Raw genomic sequence first — 24779 nt, 5'->3', positions numbered from 1 at the left:
AATATCACGATCCATTCATACCTGACGTGTTGTTACGATGCAGGTGTAATGCTCCAAGGCATGACCTGTATTTATAGCATTTAAATATATACATTCAATACTTTACCTGAATCTGTGAAATGAAACATTGATACCTTTGTTTGAACTTTGAGGGATTAAATTAAAATCTTTATTTAACTTTTGAAAATTCCTATGTAAGCGGAAACTTTGATATGGAAATAACACCTGTGTTATTGAACAAAAGAAGACTGGAGGGGGGAGGGGGAGGTAGTAGGGGGTGTAGGTAGGGAGGGGGCGGGGCAGTGTGTCTGATATAGCACCGCACATGGGTATGTTTTCTCACCATTGATTGTATCTCTAAAGCTGTAATTCAAGTTACACAACTTTAAAAGATTTAAAACGGAAAGGAATTTCTTTGATTTTACTTTATAAGATGTGGGAACAATTTAAGACTGTGTATGTTACATAATAAAGAAATCTAATACATCTCATAAATTTCTCGCTTTATAAAAAAAAAATGTTTATGTATTAAATTTCATAATCCGCAAAGAACTTTCTTCAGTCATTATTAGATAATGAGCTGCCTTTTTTCTTTAGTTTTGGTTAGGATTAGTGGTAAAAAAAACAGACAATTGTGATGCTGTTGGTGTCCTACAACTGAAATGTTCTTTTTCCTCTTGATTCCTATTTCTGTCATATCCAGGACAAATGAAAGTGACTGGTACCAGTAATTTATTTGAAAAGCTTGTACTATAATGAACATGTTTCTTTACATTACTTGTAGACGTCTAGTTGACTTTCCCTTGTTCATTAAACTCAGAACTGGAGGACTGCCTAATGGTGACGTTCAGGAATGATTTTTTTCTGTGCGATAAGTTTTACCTCGTCAGGTCCTGTATTAATTGGCTTTTTCACTCCCACAACAGAAACAAAGCTAATGAGACCTTGAGTTTCTGGAATCATAATTGCTCATTAACTAATGCGTTTTCAAGGTCAACTGATCATTTCAGTCGGATAAATGTTTCATTTCATCTCTATTTCACTGTTAAAATTTGACAAACTTATCAAAACTTCTGGTGTCATGCTTTTAGAGTAAAGATAAGTTATGTATTTAAGGAGTTTATGGATTTCGTGGAAACTTGTCGGCCAAAAACCACCTGTCTTGTTATATGACTAATAGATCTGTAATCAGAGCACATGTCATCATCGTTATTTACCCAGAACTCTCCCCTATAACCCAAACAATTTGTAATAAATGTATATTACGTGTTACACAATCCTATCCCCAGACCATTTTGTGTGTAATTGCATTCACTCTACTGTAGGGATAGGCCTGATACACTGGCTGAGTATACCCTGTCTAAATTTAATTGTTTCATTACCAAGACAATTATCAGGCAGCATTCTCTGGCAGCGTTTGGACAGCTTGATTAGTTGTTGGAACAGCTTCCATGGATACGCATGTCACACCTTTACGGGTAATAACCAGTAAATACACTAAAAACCACCCCAGTAGTCATCTAATGTACTGAAATATGTGCAATATTCAAAATGCATTACACTTTTGTACTGTCTACCTGTCTATATAGACCACCCAGGTTTCAAAGAAAAATTGTCTTTTATAGCCAAGTTGTCATTATACAGAGGTCTATAATAGATTAAAAATTAGCCATTAAGTTGGTCCTATTAATTAGGTGGGCTGGCGTTATACAGAGGTATATAATAGAGTTAAAATTGGCCATAAGTTGGTCCTATTAAGTAGTGTGGTAGGTGGTCGCTATACAGAGGTATATAATACAGTTAAAATTGGCCATTAGTTGGTCCATTAAGTAGTGGTCCTTAATAAGAGGTCTATAATAGAGTTAAAATTGGCCATTAAGTTGGCCTATTAAGGAGGTGGTCGTTATACAGAGGTATATAATAGAGTTAAAATTGAAATTAAGTTGGTTTATTAAGTAGGTGGTCGTTATACAGAGGTATATAATAGAGTTAAAATTGATTAAGTTGGTCTATTAGTAGATGGTCATAATACAAGGAAAATGTTAGTTAAAAATGGCCAAAGTGTTCCTAAAGTAATGAAAGTGGTCATTAGCAGAGGCGGTACTAAGGTAAATTTTACTGAAAAATTTTTGCTGAAATATTCTATGGACAATCTGTGGTAACTTTAATATTCAGGAGTTAAGTAAAGGAAAGTATAGCAGGAAGTAAGTAAAGGAAAATGTATAGCAGGAAAGTAAGTAAAGGAAAATGTATAGCAGGAAGTTAGTAAAGAAAAGGTATAGCAGGAAAGTAAGTAAAGGAAAATGTATAGCAGGAAAGTAAGTAAAGAAAAGTATAGCAGGAAAGTTAAGTAAAGGAAAATGTATAGCAGGAAAGTAAGTAAAGGAAAATGTATAAGGAAAGTATAGTAAAGAAAAAAAGTATAGCAGGAAAGTTAAGTAAAGGAAAATGTATAGCAGGAAAGTAAGTAAAGGAAAATGTATAGCAGGAAAGTAAGTAAAGGAAAATGTATAGCAGGAAAGTAAGTAAAGGAAAATGTATAGCAGGAAAGTAAGTAAAGGAAAATGTATAGCAGGAAAGTAAGTAAAGGAAAATGTATAGCAGGAAAGTAAGTAAAGGAAAATGTATAGCAGGAAAGTAAGTAAAGGAAAATGTATAGCAGGAAAGTAAGTAAAGGAAAATGTATAGCAGGAAAGTAAGTAAAGGAAAATGTATTAGCAGGAAAGTAAGTAAAGGAAAATGTATAGCAGGAAAGTAAGTAAAGGAAAATGTATAGCAGGAAAGTAAGTAAAGGAAAATGTATAGCAGGAAAGTAAGTAAAGGAAAATGTATAGCAGGAAAGTTAGTAAAGGAAAATGTATAGCAGGAAAGTAAGTAAAGGAAAATGTATAGCAGGAAAGTTAGTAAAAGAAAATGTATAGCAGGAAAGTAAGTAAAGGAAAATGTATAGCAGGAAAGTTAGTAAAGGAAAATGTATAGCAGGAAAGTAAGTAAAGGAAAATGTATAGCAGGAAAGTAAGTAAAGGAAAATGTATAGCAGGAAAGTAAGTAAAGGAAAATGTATAGCAGGAAAGTATAAGTAAAGAAATGTATAGCAGGAAAGTTAGTAAAGGAAAATGTATAGCAGGAAAGTAAGTAAAAAGAAAGGATATAGCAGGAAAGTAAGTAAAGGAAAATGTATAGCAGGAAAGTAAGTAAAAAAATGTATAGCAGGAAAGTAAGTAAAGAAAAGGTATAGCAGGAAAGTAAGTAAAGGAAAATGTATAGCAGGAAAGTAGTAAAGGAAAATGTATAGCAGGAGTTAGTGAAAGAAAATGTATTGGGGGAACGTTTATAACACATCATAGTATCCGAGAACATTTGTATCTTGAGTCTCGAGTCTAAGATGATACACAGTCAATGATATTGGTACATCTGGATGTGATATTGTAGACTAACACTATTACTAGACATTACTGATTAATGAACAAATCACATCAGTTTAGTAGGCTTTTAGCATTATTAATTGTGTTAGTGTTTCATTAACGGGGATATCAGCCGCTGACTTTGTCAGGGAAAGCTAAATAGGAAGATGAAGATTAGTCTGTATTCTCTTTGATCCCTGTGTGATTGTCTTGGTAACCAGATTTGATTGAAAAAAATATTACGGGATGCAGGATTTTAATACAATCATCCACTGGTAAAAGTGCAGGTTTTCGTTATGGTGCATGGATTAGCTCTAAAATTATGCATAAGATTAAAAGTTTGAAATAATAAATTATTGATAATTGTAACACTAAATAGGAAAAGATGCAAAATAAAATTGAGTACCGGGGATGTAGTGTAAAAATAAGTGTACAAATGGTTTCTATCTCATCAATGAAATCATTTCAACAGGTGTGAATTGTTTTCACTGACCAGTTATATTTAGCTATTCCATCTGGACTCATTTGGAACGTTGACACTTTTAGTCAATATGGCATAAAACAAAATATTTTTAAGTCAGCTATACTGTCAACATCGTGAAACACTTTTCATTTAGCAAATTTTGTATCTCTTCACAACTGAGACTGTAAATTTACATATTTGAGCAATAGTTGTATATCAGTACTGGTTTTATCTCTTTAAGCTTATCTCTTGAAAGTTATCTCCCCTGATGTAAAAGTATTGAGCCTTGCAGAACAATTTGTTGTTCATGTATCGATAACAGTAGACATCACATGATCACTCCATCTCTGTATAAAAGGATGAAATGACAGGGTAAATCTACAAAATCTACCACAAATATAGGTCAATGTACTGTTTATCTTGGTCCATTATTTCTAGGAAGGTGTTTCATATTTTGTACTTCTGCAAACCAGGTCCCATGTGGCGTAGAAAATCATGAGGGCGATCTCGTAGATGTTCATTGATCCTGATGGGTTGACAGGAAGCTCCAGACAGAATACGTATGCTAGTCTTATCGTAAAAGTCCACCGTCTGTCACTCAAATCCCTACTCATCCTCCACTGAATCTGCCTAAAACTCCTCGCAGGTCCGACGCTACTTACCTAAAAAGCCTTGCAGATGCTGCACTGGCCTCGGGGACTTCACAGTGTAAGATTGACTTTCTTGAGGACTCATATCAGTATCATTCAGACTGACTTCGAAAACGTGTATAAAAAACCCTATATAAGACAGGTTTATTTGTTCCTAAACTCCGGTTCCCACAAAGTGATTTCCTTAGTGCGAAGGTTTTATTATTTCATCATTCCCCTGATGTGGTAGGCTGAGCCTGTCAGGCTTAACATTTTAAACCTCTTATTCAATCAGAAAGTTCCTCTAGGTGCTGTTGTTGTTATTGAGTTTTCTGTCCTATCTGGTAAAATCTGGTTCAGTAAAAGTGCTCCAAAGTTGCTCAGGCTGAAATTTGTTTCTTTTGCATAAATGGTACTTTTTGAAGGGATTATATATATGAGAAATAAATCTTCAAAAGACGTTATGCAATATCCATGACCTTATGCGATTTGTGACCTTGTTGCTTAACACTATAACATTCAGCTTCTAAAGTCTTTGACCTTGTTATTTAGATCCTTGACCTTTTGGAGAGATTTGGCTTTAGACAAAAATGATTTTTTCCTGATATCTAGAAAATTTAATTATTCAGAGACATTTGACCAGACCTTGTCAAATATGTGCAGAGGTATAATCTTTGTCCTTGGGAGTGAGATGCTCTACCTTGTGTAATGACCTTGAGATGTCTGTGGTCTATATGGAAGTGAGATATCTAACCTTGTACAATGACCTTGAGATGTCTGGCCTTTATCAGAGTAAGATACCTAACCTTGTACAATGACCTTCAGATGTCTTGTCTTTATAGGAGTGAAATACCTATGCTTGTACTATGACCTTGAAATGTCTTGTCTTTGTTGGAGATACCGAACCTTGTACAATGACCTTGAAATGTCTTGTCTTTATCGGAGTGAGATACCAAACCATGTACTATGACCTTGAAATGTCTTGTCTTTATCGAAGTGAGATACCAAACCTTGTACTATGACCTTGAAATGTCTTGTCTTTATCGGAGTGAGATACCAAACCTTGTACTATGACCTTGAGATGTCTGGTCTTTATTGGAGTGAGATAATAAACCTTGTACTATGACCTTGAGATGTCTGTTGTCATTATCGGAGTGAGATACCTAACCTTGTACTATGACCTTGAGATGTCTTGTCTTTATTGGAGTGAGATACCAAACCTTGTACTATGACCTTGAAATGTCTTGTCTTTGTTGGAGTGAGATACCTAACCTTGTACTATGACCTTGAAATGTCTTGTCTTTATCGAAGTGAGATACCAAACCTTGTACTATGACCTTGAAATGTCTTGTCTTTATCGGAGTGAGATACCAAACCTTGTACTATGACCTTGAGATGTCTGGTCTTTATTGGAGTGAGATAACAAACCTTGTACTATGACCTTGAGATGTCTGTTGTCATTATCGGAGTGAGATACCTAACCTTGTACTATGACCTTGAGATGGAATGTTGTGAGATATATAGCCTAATAGACTACTGTGTGTGTTTTGTATAAGGAGGTTAATGTGTCCGTCTTATAAGATCATGTTCGTCATGACTACCAGTCAATATAATGCAGTCGGTTTCTGTGATCCTATTCCTACCATAAACAATATCAATAATCTATCCCTTGTACTTGCTGATACCAAGTGAACATTTTACACGATTCATGAGTAATGCATGTGACTCAGAATATAAAAGATAAAAAAATCACGAAAAAGCAATTGATTTTCTGTCCATGAGGTAAAACATTATTGGTGGAAAACAAGGTATAACTCTTCTCAAGCATCATCATGACCATGATCGTTTGAGTTCATACGTGCTTCGCTGTATATTTTATTGGCAAATATTAATCAAGAGAAATGCAGGTCCGACGCTACTTACCTAAAAAGCCTTGCAGATGCTGCACTGGCCTCGGGACTTCACAGTGTAAGATTGACTTTCTTGAGGACTCATATCAGTATCATTCAGACTGACTTTGAAAACGTGTATAAAAAAACCCTATATAAGACAGGTTTATTTGTTCCTAAACTCCGGTTCCCCCACAAAGTGATTTCCTTAGTGCGAAGGTTTTATTATTTCATCATTCCCCTGATGTGGTAGGCTGAGCCTGTCAGGCTTAACATTTTAAACCTCTTATTCAATCAGAAAGTTCCTCTAGGTGCTGTTGTTGTTATTGAGTTTTCTGTCCTATCTGGTAAAATCTGGTTCAGTAAAAGTGCTCCAAAGTTGCTCAGGCTGAAATTTGTTTCTTTTGCATAAATGGTACTTTTTGAAGGGATTATATATATGAGAAATAAATCTTCAAAAGACGTTATGCAATATCCATGACCTTATGCGATTTGTGACCTTGTTGCTTAACACTATAACATTCAGCTTCTAAAGTCTTTGACCTTGTTATTTAGATCCTTGACCTTTTGGAGAGATTTGGCTTTAGACAAAAATGATTTTTTCCTGATATCTAGAAAATTTAATTATTCAGAGACATTTGACCAGACCTTGTCAAATATGTGCAGAGGTATAATCTTTGTCCTTGGGAGTGAGATGCTCTACCTTGTGTAATGACCTTGAGATGTCTGTGGTCTATATGGAAGTGAGATATCTAACCTTGTACAATGACCTTGAGATGTCTGGCCTTTATCAGAGTAAGATACCTAACCTTGTACAATGACCTTCAGATGTCTTGTCTTTATAGGAGTGAAATACCTATGCTTGTACTATGACCTTGAAATGTCTTGTCTTTGTTGGAGATACCGAACCTTGTACAATGACCTTGAAATGTCTTGTCTTTATCGGAGTGAGATACCAAACCATGTACTATGACCTTGAAATGTCTTGTCTTTATCGAAGTGAGATACCAAACCTTGTACTATGACCTTGAAATGTCTTGTCTTTATCGGAGTGAGATACCAAACCTTGTAACTATGACCTTGAGATGTCTGGTCTTTATTGGAGTGAGATAATAAACCTTGTACTATGACCTTGAGATGTCTGTTGTCATTATCGGAGTGAGATACCTAACCTTGTACTATGACCTTGAGATGTCTTGTCTTTATTGGAGTGAGATACCAAACCTTGTACTATGACCTTGAAATGTCTTGTCTTTGTTGGAGTGAGATACCTAACCTTGTACTATGACCTTGAAATGTCTTGTCTTTATCGAAGTGAGATACCAAACCTTGTACTATGACCTTGAAATGTCTTGTCTTTATCGGAGTGAGATACCAAACCTTGTACTATGACCTTGAGATGTCTGGTCTTTATTGGAGTGAGATACCAAACCTTGTACTATGACCTTGAGATGTCTGTTGTCATTATCGGAGTGAGATACCTAACCTTGTACTATGACCTTGAGATGGAATGTTGTGAGATATATAGCCTAATAGACTACTGTGTGTGTTTTGTATAAGGAGGTTAATGTGTCCGTCTTATAAGATCATGTTCGTCATGACTACCAGTCAATATAATGCAGTCGGTTTCTGTGATCCTATTCCTACCATAAACAATATCAATAATCTATCCCTTGTACTTGCTGATACCAAGTGAACATTTTACACGATTCATGAGTAATGCATGTGACTCAGAATATAAAAGATAAAAAAATCACGAAAAAGCAATTGATTTTCTGTCCATGAGGTAAAACATTATTGGTGGAAAACAAGGTATAACTCTTCTCAAGCATCATCATGACCATGATCGTTTGAGTTCATACGTGCTTCGCTGTATATTTTATTGGCAAATATTATCAAGAGAAATGCAAAAGAGTGGAAATGCCATATTTATGTCTCCTCAGAGAGGAATTGTTACAGTGGTCAGATTAAGGAGATAAAAGAAGTAGAAGTATGTTATCTCCTGTCTCAGTAAATCGATGTGTGGTTTGGCTTTGAGAAATGTGTTGAATTAGTATTCCCATGGAATTGAGACCATTGAGATATTTCACTTGTGATCCTCCCACTGATGGTGTTAGGCAGACGATACCAACACTTGTCTAATGTATGGATACAAATAGAGTGAAATTTCCACAAATCAGTTCTACTTTGTTTTCCAAAGAACTTAGTAAAATTATAGTTTCTGGTTGTAAAGAGTATCATATAGTGTTGCTTTGATTTACGAAAGGACATGCCATATGAATCCTGTTGTGTCCAGGCAGGTTCGGAGCCATGTGCCATCTTGGTCATGTGAAAGCTTGGCATTAAGAGCACTTTGGATGAGGCCCCCCCCTGGTAGTTTCTGACTAGTATGTGGATGGACATCTGCCCCTCAGATAGCACCTCATCAGGGAATCACTGTAGGAACTCTCCTGGACTTGTGATGGCAATCAGCTGCTCACTGATATAAAAAAGCAATTAGGACCACAAATTTCATTTCCTGTAAAATAAAAACAGAATCCATCTTGTAAAAACCACCTAAATCTCCAAATTTTTTTTACTAGATTTTGTAATGATGGTAATTATCTTTGATGAATATCCTCGTAGGAATCTTCGTTTGCGCAATTCACTTTTGATGGTCTGTAAATTTCTCGTGTAATTAACAGATATTTCTTCTAAAAATTCAAAAACATGAACTCTCCCTGAACTGCCTGCTGTTTATATGTAAATTTAAAGTGATGGTACTGAAGACAGGAACAGTATAAATACAGAGTATGTGTGTTAATGTTCTGATATTTCAGTTTCAAATTGATGATGGGTAGTAGTGTGAATTATACCAGTGATGGACGAGTTTTATAACGACTGGGGGTGTGAGTCTCGTGTGGCAATAAGGCACTTACCAACGATACAATATATACCATACATCTGAATAATTAAAAGAAATGTATAGGCTTATGTAGACCACATGATCCTCCATTGTGCTTTCATGATAAATGTGTTAGTGGTGTGTCTGTGTTATGAGGGTCGTTCCTTTGCATCGTAAAACAACCAAGTTCCCTTTTATCCTGGTGTCAATGAGATCCAGCCCCGTCCTTTAATTGTAGAAAACTCCAAACTCTCATATGTCCTTGTCTTGTGTTAGCCATGACCTCACATTTACTTGTTTTTTTCTCTCTTTCTTTGTCTACAAATGTATTTTTTTATCAAAGATTACATTTGTAACCAAGTGATAGGAATGGTAACAGGTTGGAAAATATATTGAAAATATGTAATGGATGTCTCCTGTGTTAAAACAAAGGGCACTCTTGGCATTTTCCATTGTGTCTGGCAATTGTTCTTTGGTCTAAACATTAATTACCATTAAAACTCTTTTCATACATCAGTTTTAGTGGTGTCCATTAAAACTAGGTTACTTTTGGACTTTTTTTTTGAATAGCTTTTGTTATATAAGCAATAGTTATTTTAATTGAAAAAAAATGTAGTGGTGCTTTATTCAGATGCATGACTTGTATACAAGATTCTGAAAAAATAATTATACCGGTTTATTGCTTAAATTGCTTTCGATTTTCCTGTTAGGGCATTTTAAAACTGAACCGAGTACAGTTCCTTTGTGTTTGTCATGTGGGCTATAATATAAACTCAGTACACACTTTTTGATAACTGCTGTGGAATTCCATCATGTTTCCTACAATACAGTACCTAAAATCTTTAATTGTAACAGACCAACACCTCGTAGGTGCAGTTATAGCTGAATCAAGTTATTTAATTCACATATTTTTCTCTGAATGGTGTTTCTGATTACTTCATATGTAGTTTGTGCCACTTGACAGGCTTGCCATAGAGTATGGTCAGGCGAATGTTAATGTCTTATATTTTCATCATGCGGTTTCAAGAAGATTTATAGCAAAAAATATAATTTTATCAAATTTGGGACTGCCAGAAAGTACATCTCTATTATCATAAATGTGTATAAGATGGGATTCTGTCTGCTATAGCTTTGCAGCAGGTACCCCCTTTCATCAAATTGCTCTTCAATTTCAAACACATTAATTTTCTTTTAGATTTCTTTTTGTGATTCTTCCATTTGAAATGTGATATATTGTATCTCAATGTGATACACATCTGTTTATATTACAAATACGAAAAAAGGCTAGATCATAATTTATTTCAATTCAGATCTTATTGAAAGAAATGAACTGATTTTATCAAGCTCTAGTTGCCTCCTGTAGTTGAGAGATGTTTCTGAGATATGTTTCAGATGCTTCTACAACATGGGTATTTAATTGGTTTGCTCCCGGTATGGTAACAGTCTTTTACATGTCTCGTAACTTCATCAGTTATAAGTTCACGTAATCTTATGCAAATGTTGGAATATCAATAACCATAGCCTTCACAGAGCTCTTAAATGATTTTACCTCCAGTATAAAGACAGCATCTCACTGTACATATCTCACCATCGATTAGAGCCGATAGCATGCTTCAGAACAGGTCTAGGGAGGTCTCGCATTAAAACCAGACTTCATGTTAACTTATGTACAGCTGCACATATTGCAATTATACTTAATGTAAATGGAGATTCCCTTAGAGTTGTCTCCCCACCCGTGGGGCCGTCAGCTGGAAAACTTTACATAATGTAGAGTTGTCTCCCCACCCGTGGGGCCTTGGGGCCGTAAGCAGGTAAAGGACACATCTTGTACTTGTGGGACATGCCAGCAATTTATCCAATAAATAATGGTACAAAAAGTTTTAAAAACCACCACCATGCCGATATCAATGTCTACAGATATGAATACTTTAGAACAGGAAGGTGAGGCTAAAACAGACTCCCGCTGGTTTCATTAGGACTGTGTAGTCCCTGTAAAGTACTAATTACTGTGATCTTTAACCTTACTTAGCCAAGGCGATGCTGGCACTGTGACCTCATGGTATACAACTTATATTTGCATCATTCTGGCGATTTTTACGTAATTTGATTATGATTTTTACAGATCTTGAAGATTACAACACAGAGTATAAATCACCATGTAAACTTGGTGTTATATTTAATACCTATAAATATAGCATCTGTAATATTAAAAGTACATTTTCTTGAAGTTTTGATTATATCATCAAATTTTTGAAATTTAATGATTTTCGAAATATTTTAAAAAGATTTTAATCAGATATCTTGAATTCTTAATTATATTGCATAGAATTTCATACATGGGGTACTTCTGATGATACATAAGATATTTAGATCATATTCAGGTATTCTAGTGCGAGATTATCTAGACACATGCCTGGTAAGCTTAGATGATATAGAAGTATATTAAGCAATCTCTCGCACTCCACATGTCACACTCTAATGACAAAGCACCTGATGACTTTCCGGATATACGAGAACCTAAAAAAAATGTTTAACGTTTTCTCCTGGCTGCAAATATCCTACCACATAGTTAATGAGGTAATAAAAAATATCAACAAAACTCACATTTCTGTGTATTTTATCATTAATAGAAATGCGAATTTCAAGCTGTGGAGGTTTTTATTTACAGCCTGAAAATTGTACCAAGAATTTTCTTTTTGTACCGAAGTGTACTGAGGTTTTTAGCACTACTTTGAGCGATGTGTAGCGAGATGATTGTGGAACAAGACGTTCAGTGTGTGAGTTCTCCATAGCACGGGACAGTTGTCATGTATAAAAACCAATTGGGGGTATTAGGGATCGGGAGAAATGGTTAGGCCCTCCCAATTAGTGGCAATACACCCAAGGCATACAACAGGTATTGGTATTACAGAGGGGAGGGTTATCAAAAATACCAGATGTATCTTAAAATTAATTGTAGCTAATATTCGCATATTGTAGGAACTAGAGATGTTATTGGAGTGGGGAACTGAAATATAGCTGTTGGGTATGAATAGGGGTGCATCTTTAGTATCAGATGTATCTCAAAATAGTCACATTATGAGAGATGGTTTATAGAAATGTCAGTTTTACTGTGGGTACATACAATCATGATAATTGATCTGAGGTGTAAATGTTTTCTCTCTGTTTTCCTGGTGCCACTTCTGAACAATTAGGTATATTGCTCTAGTATGCATTTTCTCTGCATGGATGTCAGTGAAATGCATTGACTACTGTTTTACCAGATCTGTGAATGAAAAATAACTTTTAAGGAAAACCATTATATCTGGTATTTCAATTGAGGTTTTTGTATAGTTAGAGATTCGCAAGCAGAATTAAGGCTACAAAAGAAGCAGACCAATCCAGAGTTCAATTGAAAACATTTCTCAATTCAAATTGTAAGGGTTGTTCCACAATTTATAGAATAACTCTCTAATATCATTTGCATTTCTGAATTCAATCCGATTCATACAATTTCCTTCATTTGTTTGCTCAGAGGCCTCGTAATTTGGTCTCAGAAAGAAGATTGTGTCTTGATGCAGATGCTACCTCTAAATTGGTTGTCTTTTGAGCTGTACTAGTTGGAAACACAGAATGACTATAAAAGTGTTTGTAGTGGTGTGTTTGTGTGGTAGTAAAATATCATCAGCTGTAGTTAGCAGTCAGTTAGATCCTCATTGTGAAAGTTCAAAGACTTCACCACATAATTGGCAGACTGAGGTGATGGGAAATAGTCAAAGAGAGCTGTTTAGTATCCCTATACACTACACAAATATGGTGATATCTGGTCAACTGCCAGAACATAAACCAGGCTCTGTTTGTATACAGTCAATCTGTTTATAGTCTAGCTGAATGTCACCTTAATTCTGGTGATTGTACAATGATGTCCAAAATTTAGTACTACCCATTGATGTGGTTAGTTAATCATCCTATTAACAGCCAGGGTCATTTGAGGATGTACCTAGTTTAGATGGTAGAGAAAAGCTGGAATAACCAGAGAAAAACCACCAACCAGCAGCCAGTACATGGCAACTGCCCCACATTGGATTCAAACTCAAGACCGAGAGGTGGAAGGCCGGTGATAATATGTTGGGAGATCGTAAGCACTCGGCCACTGCAGCCCCAAACAAAAATGGATTGATATCCAGAAGGTAGAAAATTTCATAAGATAGGATCTATTTGTATCCACTGGTTACACTAAAACAGAGATATAATAAATCTCTCATAACCTGTAAAAATAGTTTGTTATATTATAGATAATAAACAACTTTTGTTATGTACATTTATATATGTACAAGTGAAATGGCACTTGACACGAAACCAAAAATAATAAATGTAATATCAATGAGTGCATTGTAAACATGCTTGTTATAAATGTGTTTGATGTGTATATATTTATGTTTAAAGGTATTTGTGTTAGATATATGCTTAGCTACAAGAATGCAATTTATAAGGGAATAATTTATTTACTTGAAGTTGGCAGGATACTTAGATTGTTATGTGTAGGTGTGATTATGCCCCAGGTAAACGCCAGGTAATATTTTACCTGTAATGACAGTACAATGTTATCATGGTCCAGGCTCTGACACAGACGGATAGCTACAGATCGAAGGTTTTCACTTCTTACTGTTACATTTGGCTTACATCCATAAATAGGTCTCAAATTGAGTCTAACTTTGACGTGACACTGGCAATATAATTGGCCAATAAAAAGGTTGCCATTTTGTATTTTAATCAAGGAGGTGTGACTGTTTTCACCTGGGTAAAATGACAAGGTATAAACTTTCAGGCCAATTAGCTGACGATCCTTAGTGAGTTAACTAATTCATTAAGTACCTTAATGGCTGCCTTTATTGTCAGAGAGAAATATTACGAAGTTCGACAGGTACTATCTATTGTTAGAATATAACACCAGTCGTAAACTTGGTCGGTTAAATCTATATACGTTGTTAGATTTTAAAATGGGTTTTGTTCCGTCACTGTGGTATTTTTTCTCCTTTCCTCATGACTACATATCATTTTCGATATTTACCTCGTCATCATTGTCAACATCAAAACAAAGAACCTGACACCCGGGTCATTCCTGGTAAAGACGTGCTGTGTCATTGCCAAATGCACTTGTCATGCTGATTTCAGAACATTAGACACGTCCATGTCTTCTCGACTGGACACTTGAATCAAGTTTCAACTACTTTGAAGCCGATTGTCAATCCTAAACATCGTATCACCACAAACAGATATTTACCCTGGCTAAACAAAGAAAGTTTGAAAGAGCTTCTTTCCCTTTGCTGGTCGAGTCAGTTCGACTCCAGACATCTTTATGTTGTACTTGGAAACTCCCACCCCGCCGTATCCAACAACTAAAATGATTTTTATGTGCTGTTTTTATAAACTCTAGTTATACATACATACAGGTCTTGGTAACGGTGTATTGGAGGCTTCTGAACAAAGGCCGTCATGACCTTGTCTGGTATCTTGTATAAAGACGAACTTGACCTTGGGCAGTCAGGGGGGCTGTCATTTATTTTGGGGTCCTTTATTTCTGCCCTTGAGGTCAAACATGTCTGCACAAAAGCTCTATCTGAGCATGGACAGGCCATTTGGATAATTTTATTGAAAGGACAAAATGTCACTAATGCCATTTAGAGGCACATGCCTTAATGGGAAGTTTAAACATCAAACAGTAATGAGAAAGAAAACATTTTAATCTCTTATTGATTTTTTTCCCATGTAGATTAATCATACATTCATTCCATTTTTCATTGCTTCCTGAACATGGGTCTAAGAATGCGGAATTGCCATTAAGTTAAATGAACATACTGAAGTGTGTCAATAGTTATAGTTATTATAGGTAGAAGTATATATATCACCTGAGTCAGGGATCAGGTACGACAACTGTCGCATAGATATTTTAAAGTATCTCCGAGAGCTTTCACATGGAATATGATGACAACAACGATTCATTTATGATTAGGTACGCTTCCTTTTGATTGACATCCATGTTGTTATCATTTTACCTTTTGAAAATTAATTTGAAAACTTTGAAGTTTATTAAGATCCTTTAAAGTTGTTTATTTTTAGATAAGAGTTCTAAGGTCAAAGTAAAATTGGTCTTTTGATGATGTAAAATGAATTAAAGTGATCTGTTTGAGTGGTTTACACTCTAAAGACAGTTTAAAACACATGTTCTTTGTAAGTAGTATCAAGTGTGAAATTGACAATGGACTTTAATTACATGTGGCTGTAAACCAAATCAGTCTCATGGTGTCATGTCAGCCATGTTTTAACAAGGTTTTTTTTCTTGTTTGTCTTGAGTCTTTCTGTTGGAGAATTCGGCTATTGTTAATTCTGCCCAACGAGGAAAACAACAGCGGCTCTATCACAGTTTTATAAACCAAAGTAGCTGACCGTTTGTAACAATAGGCCACACAAAACCACCGCTGTTTACTGTTATAAACATAGTTATAAACATCGTATTAGGGTCTGTGTCACCCTAACTAATCCCTACTCCAAAGTTGTTTTGTCTGCATGTTTTTAAAGCGCGGTATTAAATTCTCATTATCATGAATTAAGACCTGTCTTCAGTGTATAATTAATAGATACTCAAGGTTGTTGAGAGCAAAAAAATATCAATTCCTTCAAAAATGCAAACTCATACATATCTTCATTCATTTTAATTCTCAAGTATGTCCTTTTATTGAAATGCAAACGTACTTGATTTACCTTCGATTTTTATATTAAAAGCAAAACTTCTTGGGACTTAATTTACTTTAACATTAGAAATGAAATGGAGGCGGACTGTAGCATTCATTCTGGTTAAAAAGATGTCAACCACATGACATGGTGAAGGATATGTCATCTTTCTTTGTGAAGTAGGCAAATATCAATTGGAGACAGAATTTTTTCATGTCCTTGTATTTCTATAATTGAATGTTTAATGGGTATGGGACAGGCAGGATTAATGAAAGGGATCAGGGCGACTTTAGATGTCATTTTTTACATACAAGTATACAAAGGCCACACCTTGAGGTTGTTGTCATATCTGTTTATATTTACCTGTTGCAGACAACGTAATTGATGATATGATATTGATTTGTTCTTTACACATGATCCGCTACATAATTATTTCTTCAGCATTATCCTTAGCATGTATTTCTGAGGGGCATAAATTTGCGAGCCATTGTTGACCTGTCGACACCTGGCAGATTGTAAGTGTGTGGACGACAGTTGAGGTGGTCCATAGTAATCATGACCTATCCCCCGGGGGTGGTGGCGGGTTAGGGTCAGGAATACTACTTCTAGGGGCTTACCACACCTCCTACAAAATGGAGACAAAAACAGCGAGGGCACCTTCACAGGTCAACAAGGCTACATTGTACATTAGAGGTAGTCTATTATATACTTATCGGTGACCTCTCTCATGGCATGTCAGGCCATTTTATACACACTATTACATGTATACCTACTTTACCTGTATACTGTTTGCTTTGGTTCCTTTAAAATGACTTTGTATACCAATACACTATACATTATATCTTCTGCTTTATTTTGATAACTGGATGCTCTTATGGTTATATTGATGGGTTGATAGGTTACCTGCTAAGTGATTAATCCTACCTTGCTGCACCATTTTTCACCTATGGTCATACACCTACGTACTTTACACATTTGCCTGTGATTTATGTCAGAGTTAAGGCTGTATGCTACCTTGAACATTATGTCTGTGTTTGTGTTAAAAGTTATATGCATCTTTATGTTTCATGTCCATGATATTGTAACTGACAGTCTATTTAGATGTATATTCCCTAAGCCATAGAATGTCTATCTTGTATGGACTACCAGGTTGTCATTGACCTTAGTACAGAAGCACCTGTCAAATTAGTACTTCAAAGTGAAAGTAGGGACTGACCATATCTGGAGTGGACACCTTGACCAATACATAAGAATTATAGATGGTCAAGCCTCATTTGACCAGTAGGGCTCCATGACCAGTGATATATGACAGGAATTTGAAGGTTACAGGATGATTGTATTGGTGCCAGTGGGACAGTTTGACCTATGTCAGTGACCTTCAGACTGAGACCAGACAGGTGGACAGACTAAATGTGTGGGGGCTGACAGACCCTGATATCAATCTATTAATACTATAATGTTGCTCACACATGCTGATCCCAGTTATGGCCGAAGGTGTCATAACATTGCACACATCACATAACTCACCATTGAGGCTTCCCCCTGATTTATTTTACTGAACTGTGTAACACATTGTTTCTATACCTTGTCTGTCTGCACTAAAGAATGTACTATAGTTTATCCAGCAGTGTATAAACTCTATGAAGGTTTTATATTATTGATGCCCCTATTATTCTCTGCCAAATTGCTCCATGGCTTCCACATTTATCAAAGTTTCTGCTTGTGGTACAAAAACATTACTAGTTTCAATGGGCTTTCTACTATAGAAATAAAAAACATGATCAGGATGCAAGCAGTTTTAAGTTACAAAGTATTTTCTTTTATAAAGATAACAAAACATACAGTCCTGAATGAAAAAATAAATAAATCACTAATTTTATATTGCAGAGTTATCTGCCCTTGGGAATGGCAGAAATAGATTTGACAAGAAATTGTAATGTTAATTTTCACAAGCAGTTAAATATTTCTAATGTATCTTCTTGTAATGGAAACAGCCGAATCTCACACCAAGTTGATCACATAATGGCATAAAATCGTGCATAGATTTCAAAACACTAGCTTTCAGTGTTATAGCAACAAAATGTCAATATAGATTAGTTGGGAGATATTTTTATTTTTGATCTCATTTATTGTATCACTTGATAGACCAACACTCCCTGAAGATATTCTCCACTTTGTTTCTGACAAATGCTTTCGCATATACAGTATCGATTTTTATTCTACTCTACATATCGCTGTATAAAAGATATCTATTTAAATGATTTGTTTTATGCGAATTGATATGGACATTTATCAAGTTGATGTTTTTTTACTGAAAATCCAATTTTATATACTGAAATATCCTTTGTGGGATTGCCTTGCCCAGGAATTCTTTTAATCTTCAAGAAAGAAAAAAGTTATATATCCATGTTTGTAAAAAAAAAATATAGACAGTTAACGATAGACCACTGTGTAGGTGAAGTTGAGTAATATTACGTTCCTGAAACTTGGAAAATCTTTAATTCAACACTACATTTCAATGAGGTAAACACTGAACGTTGGGATTTCGGCACTATTGCTGTATGTTAATGGTCAGTACTTTTGTTAGCTGTACAGGCGATAAACCTTAATCCTGTTTGCCTCAGGTTTGTCACCTGATTTGCTAAGTCTCAACCCGGTTTAGGTCTTTATCAAAGACTTTAAACAACACAGCGATATCACCAGCTGGTGCCACTGTTACATAACCAAGCTTAGGAAAAATAAAAATCCTGGTACAAAATATAAACGTATTACGACGATTAGCGGTAATGTTTAGAAGTTCCTTATAGATTGTTGACAGAGTACATCAGTAATCAATGAATGTTACAGGTCTTGTCATGTCGTTATTCAAGCGAAAATAAAAAGTATATTTTTTATGTACATTACATTAGGTTACATGTTAATTTCTATACCTCTGATTATCTTGGCTTAAAAACTTAATGATGATCCCTGTGTGGTTTATGTAATTACCACAAACAGAGAATCAAAGTGATAAACGATAAAATACCTCAACAAATATCTTTATTTGAAGCCTCATCTGATAAAACGTTTAATTGAATTTATAATGATGAGTATATTATGTCAGTAGTAAGTCGCTGGCTTAACCATTAGTGTTCTCTGCAATCTGCCTATATGAAATAAGTGGAAAAGGAGGCCAAAAAGTTAAGTCTTAACTTGAATGTGATTTATATTATCTGTGTGTCATCATTTTGGAGTGTTGGGGCCACAAATAACCAGTGAACTCGACTGTCATTCTTAATGCATTGATGTTATCAGGGATGATATTAGAATTCTTTAAATACTCAGGGACGTAAAGTTCAAATAAAAGATAAAGGGAGCATACAACCAAAATTCAAATAGGAAAATGCAGGGAGCATGCAACCAAATGTAGATGAGTAACAAGTGTTTAAATCCAGTGTCTTAGGTGTATTAAGCTCGTGATTAATGGCTGGGAGTGGTTGGAATCTACTTCAAGCCGTCTCCTTGGGAAACAGTAGGGTATTTTTCATTGACGACGATAGACATATAATTCAAATACTTGAGGAATCACTCATTTATCCATCATAAAGTTCATTGACAAATTGAAATCAAGGAGAAAAAGCAATCTCAAAAATAAGATTGAGATAGCTTGTTTGGCTTTAATTAGTCGAATGAGGTGCTTGTACCTATGATTTTAGCAATGATTTGTTCTTATAAGGTTTTCATAACTACAAACTTTCAGCTCACCTTGTACGGCTTTTCATGATTACAAGTATTATATATAGCTACTATGATAAGGTTTCGCATATTTTGGTTGTTCGTTTTATCGTACAATAATTCCCATCTTACATTTTGTATGGTTTCCAACATTATTACAATATCACTAGGGAGATTCTAATCAATTTGCTACTATGTCCATATAAGGAATGATTGACTACTAAGATAATCTTCGGGAACTTGGTACTTGAAAATTAAACGCTAATAGTTTTTAAAACATTCATAAATTTTAGAAGATTTTAAAACAGGATTTTCTGTAATGAATACTTAACTGCGGTAAAGATGTTTTAACGTAACAATGAAATATGGATATGGAAAGAGGATTACCAAGAATTGAGCAATTTTCTTCATGACGATGCATTGTAATAGATTTGTGTCCGTGTTGTAACAAGAGAAGTCATGCAACGCGTTCGATTGGTGCTGACATCGCCCTCTTGTGTTCCATTTAATATCTGTATTGCTGACTTATACAGGGCATGTGTATCAAACAAATTGAGTACTTTAGGGAAGAAAAAACTCAGAGAATCAACAATGAACCATGAATGTATACATATTACATAAACTTTGGAACGAGACGTATTATTTTCGACTTCGACCTAGTTATGTAGGGGACCTCCTCTGTGCTTGGTTGTACCCCCGGTGTGTCTGTCTGGACAGCTGGCGTGTGTCCTATCGGGACAAAACACAATAACTTGTCTAAATCTGTAGCTACATTATGATGTAAGGCCATCAATTCCTTTTAAATATATTTCAGTTTAATTTGATGTTTTGCAAATATTACAAGATGATGACAAACATTCCCGGTGCTATTTAACAAACATGATGATATTTTAAGGGTGTCATATCTCAAAATTAGATACTAGAGTATACACAGACGAATAACAAGATATTATTGCAGGCAATAAAATAAATTGTTTGGCCTCCTGGGATCAAAGTATATAATAACACATCAAGATATTGGTAAACGACATGGATCTATAAATACATGGCAGCAGTACTATCAAAGAAAGTCTAAAATATTTAATGCTGTATTTTGTTCTTAAGTTTGGCCATACAAAGGGTAAACTTGTGTTATCAGTTATGTCAGTCAAACATGTAGTTGAAAAAATATACCATGTGAAATTTTATGGGAACGCGCAACTTATATTTATTTTATTTACGCATATAATCAGGAATATTAAATGAATTTAAGTAGAATTGAGGAATTCTGTTCTTGTTTGCATATGAGAATGATTTTTCTTTGAAAAAATAAACTCCTATCTGGGTCAAGTCATTTATCACAAGCATGTGTTGGAATAATATTTTGTAGGTGTATTTAACCTCGTGAAAATAAATCAAGAGAGAAAAAAAACAATCAGATTTAAGGAAAACTTTTGTTTTCTGTGCATCATTATAGGTTCTCTCTGTGAATTAAGATTTTTAGATCCCTGTGAAGCAATTTAGTAATATTTACTTAACAATTCCCTGAACTTTTAAAAAATCTTTTTTGACATTCGGGCTTTATGGTAGATAGATAAATGAGTTTGTCTTTTGAATGCTGAAAATGCTTTCCAGGGGGTATTTTATCTATAAATGCATTCCTTACACTGAAGTATTAGAAATTGGGCCTGGAACTTCTAATAGATGAATACATTTATTTACCAACTGTTCAAATGCTGAAGAAAAAATCTAATGTTCTGTTTTTGCTGAAAATGCGGAATTTAGGTCAAACCAACTATATATTTTATAGCTACGTATTTAGTAATTAATTTACCAGGCATTTCCTGTAAGGCTCAGTGGAATATGAGGATGCTTTACATATTTATCTGATCGTATGAAAAATTCAAGAGTTTATATTAATGCTAACCATCAGACACTCGAATGTATCAGAAAATTGACTTGATATAAAATTGTTATTTAGTCTCAAGGCTGTCGTGTATTTAAATAAGCTTTACTCAGTATACATTGTGTCTGTGAAAAAATCCAAAGCTGGCTCAGTCTGCATATAGATTGAATTTGTAGTTAAAATGAATTTTGAAATATCAATTTTTACTGTATAGGGAATTGATAATGAAATACTGGTATGAATCACTGTCACTTGATGTTTCTTGAATTTTCTCTTATATAAGCAGTGATCAGATTCAGTAAAAAGTATCATACTTTAATACTGGCAATACCTATTTTCAGATAGCAACATTAAAACAAATTTTATTTGGCATATCTGTGCCATTGTTCAACATCCTCAGAAAAGTTATTTTTAAAAGTATGATGTGTGCCCTTTCTGATATTTAGATCTTGATGATGTGTTAGTTTTTCTAAAACAATGTGTAAATATGATTTACATTTTATTTATTTTACAGGAGTGATATCCACCACTGGGAACACACTTGACAGGGAGGTACAGGAAACTCATACACTGGAGGTGAGTCTCATACCTTAGTTATCTCCCTTTACCTATATTTATCTCCCTTTGTTCTTGTCTTGCATCATCAATTATGGCCTATTCTCTTTTTCTCCCTTTTCTTTGTGTCCATGCCTTTCTCCTCTTCTCTCTCTCTTCTTCATATTTTCCCCATTTTCATGATACATATCCCTTTATCCTTTTAAAAATTGAAATTAATAAATAGAATAAAAAAATATCAATTTTTCATGGAAATTATTTTTTGTCTTAGCATTATAACCTGAAGATTCTTAGACATTCTAATTGTCTTTACATTTTGTAGACCAGATGAAATACCAAGCTTATTGGGTATACAAGGCTTTCCTTAAGTCCACATCATCCTGATGTAAGCCAGACTAGATTTCCAATGAAAATCAATGCAGCTCTGCTCCAAAATCAACCTTCAACTTTTAGGTCAGACCCACCCCAGTCAACCAAAAACCTTTGTATAGTAGAAACATAGACAGCATGCTATCAAACCTAACATTCTAGTAAGTTATATGTCGAGATAGTATCTGTTATTTTCTGGAAACATGTCATGCTCTCCAACATGCATCAAATATGGAAATGATGCTTTGAGGAACTTTTATCCTGCAACGCCGAAAGTTTTTATCCATATTGATGAAGATCTCGTCCTCAATAAAAGTTGGGATCTAGAAAGTGATGCGTACGTGACAGTTGGACATGATGTAGGTATATTGGAAGTAGGGTTGTGTTTGGTGTTTATAGATATGATAACCTGGCCAGATTCTTCCTGGTTCCTAGACATGTCAGTGATATACCATGACTGTTGATGGGTACAACCTGTCAGAGTACATGTACACATCTGCTCCTAGACATCCACCAATGTCTGTACCAGTATGGTCACCTAAAGATTCCACTTCTAATCTCAACATGTGACGTAATTTACAAATTACATGCCAACCCCTGGGGACCAATAGGTGAGGAAAAGATTAACTATACCAGCAGGAGTCTGTGTCTGTTGGTATTTTGGTACTCATGACCAGGTATCAGAGAGATCTAGCTAGGCAGATGTCTTCCTGCCAGACCTGTATGCCAACTGCTCAAAACAGACACACGGCGCAAAAATTCAAACATCGTTACTTCACATATACATAAAGAAAAACATTTACGCTAAAGGCATGTTGTAAAAAAAATGTTAACTTATGCACAAGTTTGTTGAGATCTGACAAAGATAGTGAATGAAGGTGTGCTATTTTAGATTCCAAGGTCGTCTGGCTTGACTTTGTGATGACCTTCAGGTGATTATACGTAATTATAGGTCATCAGAGTTGTTAAGTTATAAGATCCACCTGACGCGTTCCTCAAAATAAAACGTTAGATCTTTACAAAAAGAAATAAAAGATGTATGCATTTAAGCAGCTCAATTTCAATTACTGGCAGATGCATAATTATACACATTGTCAAAGCTGGAAAAAATATCTGAACTTTATTTATGATTGAATGACAAAGAAAATCAATTTCTTAAGTGACAAACAATGCACTGAAAGCTATTGCAACTTCCCCTGCTAATTATCATATAAAATCGCTTTAGTGATTCACACTTTAATGTTTTGCCACAACGGTGATTTTGTAAATCATCCTTTTCTAGAATGTTGATTACATCACTTCATTATTGTAGTTTTATTAAACTGCAGATAAAATGTGTTGAATTATACAATCCATAAACATTTGATTGTGGAGTTGAAGCCATTTGGACCAGAATACAAATCAAACCTATTGGATTACATATTACCCATTAGTTGTCGGTGGTTTGCATGTGATGCATGTACGATTGGTTTAGGTGCAGGCTCGTCACGAATAGAACGATTCATTCCATGGAACATCTCTCTTAGCTCCGAGACTCAATTACTTACAGTGACAAATTCACTTCCATTGATGAAGGCCCTGAAACTCTGACATGGTGATGGATTGGGCATGTTACCAGGCAGACAAGGTTGTACGCTGAATCGCTCTCACTTGAAGTAATGTTTCGTATCTTTGACATGTCAGATGTTAACATGAATTTTACGCAGAATTTGGAATTTGTTCCAAAAATTAAAAGTTGTATCAGATGTTATATATTTATACATAAATGTGATTTGTGAAGCTGTGTTACGGATTCTTCATTATGAAATCAATCGATACAGCAGGATATGTGTAATAGCCTTTAGATACATCCCAGCTCTCTGAGATCAATGCAGAGTGTGCTTTTGATGTAAGCAGTCATCAAGCGTTAGATACATAATATTTTCCTGATTGGCCATATAAGGTCAATGTTGTCTACTGCCTTTCAGAGTGTTGCAGAAGGCCTGACCATGAGGTCAAGGTTGTCTACTACCTTTTGAGTCGATGCCTGCTATTGAAGAGGTTGAAGTTACCGACTGACAAGGCTACTCACTGCATATAAAGGTCAAGGCTACTTACTGCATATATAGGTCAAGGTTACCAATTGGTTATGTAGGTTTTATAGTTTAAGGTTATTTAACCTACTTTGTAGGTCAATTGTACCAATTGCGTGACCTCCATTCTATAGAAAGGTACATAATGAGATACAATGAGCAGAAAAATTTAAGCTTGTTTCCCAATCACATGCCTTAACTTGA

At 35.1% G+C, this 24779-nt stretch overlaps 1 protein-coding gene across 12 annotated transcripts in view; it reads left to right on the top strand.

Annotated features, from left to right (window-relative positions):
• The window catches only part of LOC138327810 (protocadherin Fat 1-like), a 133276-nt gene that overhangs the window by 42849 nt on the left and 65648 nt on the right, over positions 1–24779 (top strand). For all 12 annotated transcript variants that reach the window (XR_011209102.1, XR_011209101.1, XR_011209103.1 and 9 more), the window contains exon 4: positions 22094–22155. Coding sequence is in view for 5 of the 12 variants with exons in the window: in XM_069274200.1 (XP_069130301.1) it covers positions 22094–22155 (62 nt within the window). In the remaining 7 variants the exon portion in view is untranslated. The remainder of the gene's footprint in view (positions 1–22093; positions 22156–24779) is intronic.

This window comes from Argopecten irradians, chromosome 7 (assembly GCF_041381155.1).
Source record: "Argopecten irradians isolate NY chromosome 7, Ai_NY, whole genome shotgun sequence".
In the NCBI taxonomy this organism is placed as follows: Eukaryota; Metazoa; Mollusca; class Bivalvia; order Pectinida; family Pectinidae; genus Argopecten; species Argopecten irradians.
This window is presented reverse-complemented; position numbering and strand designations above follow the sequence as displayed.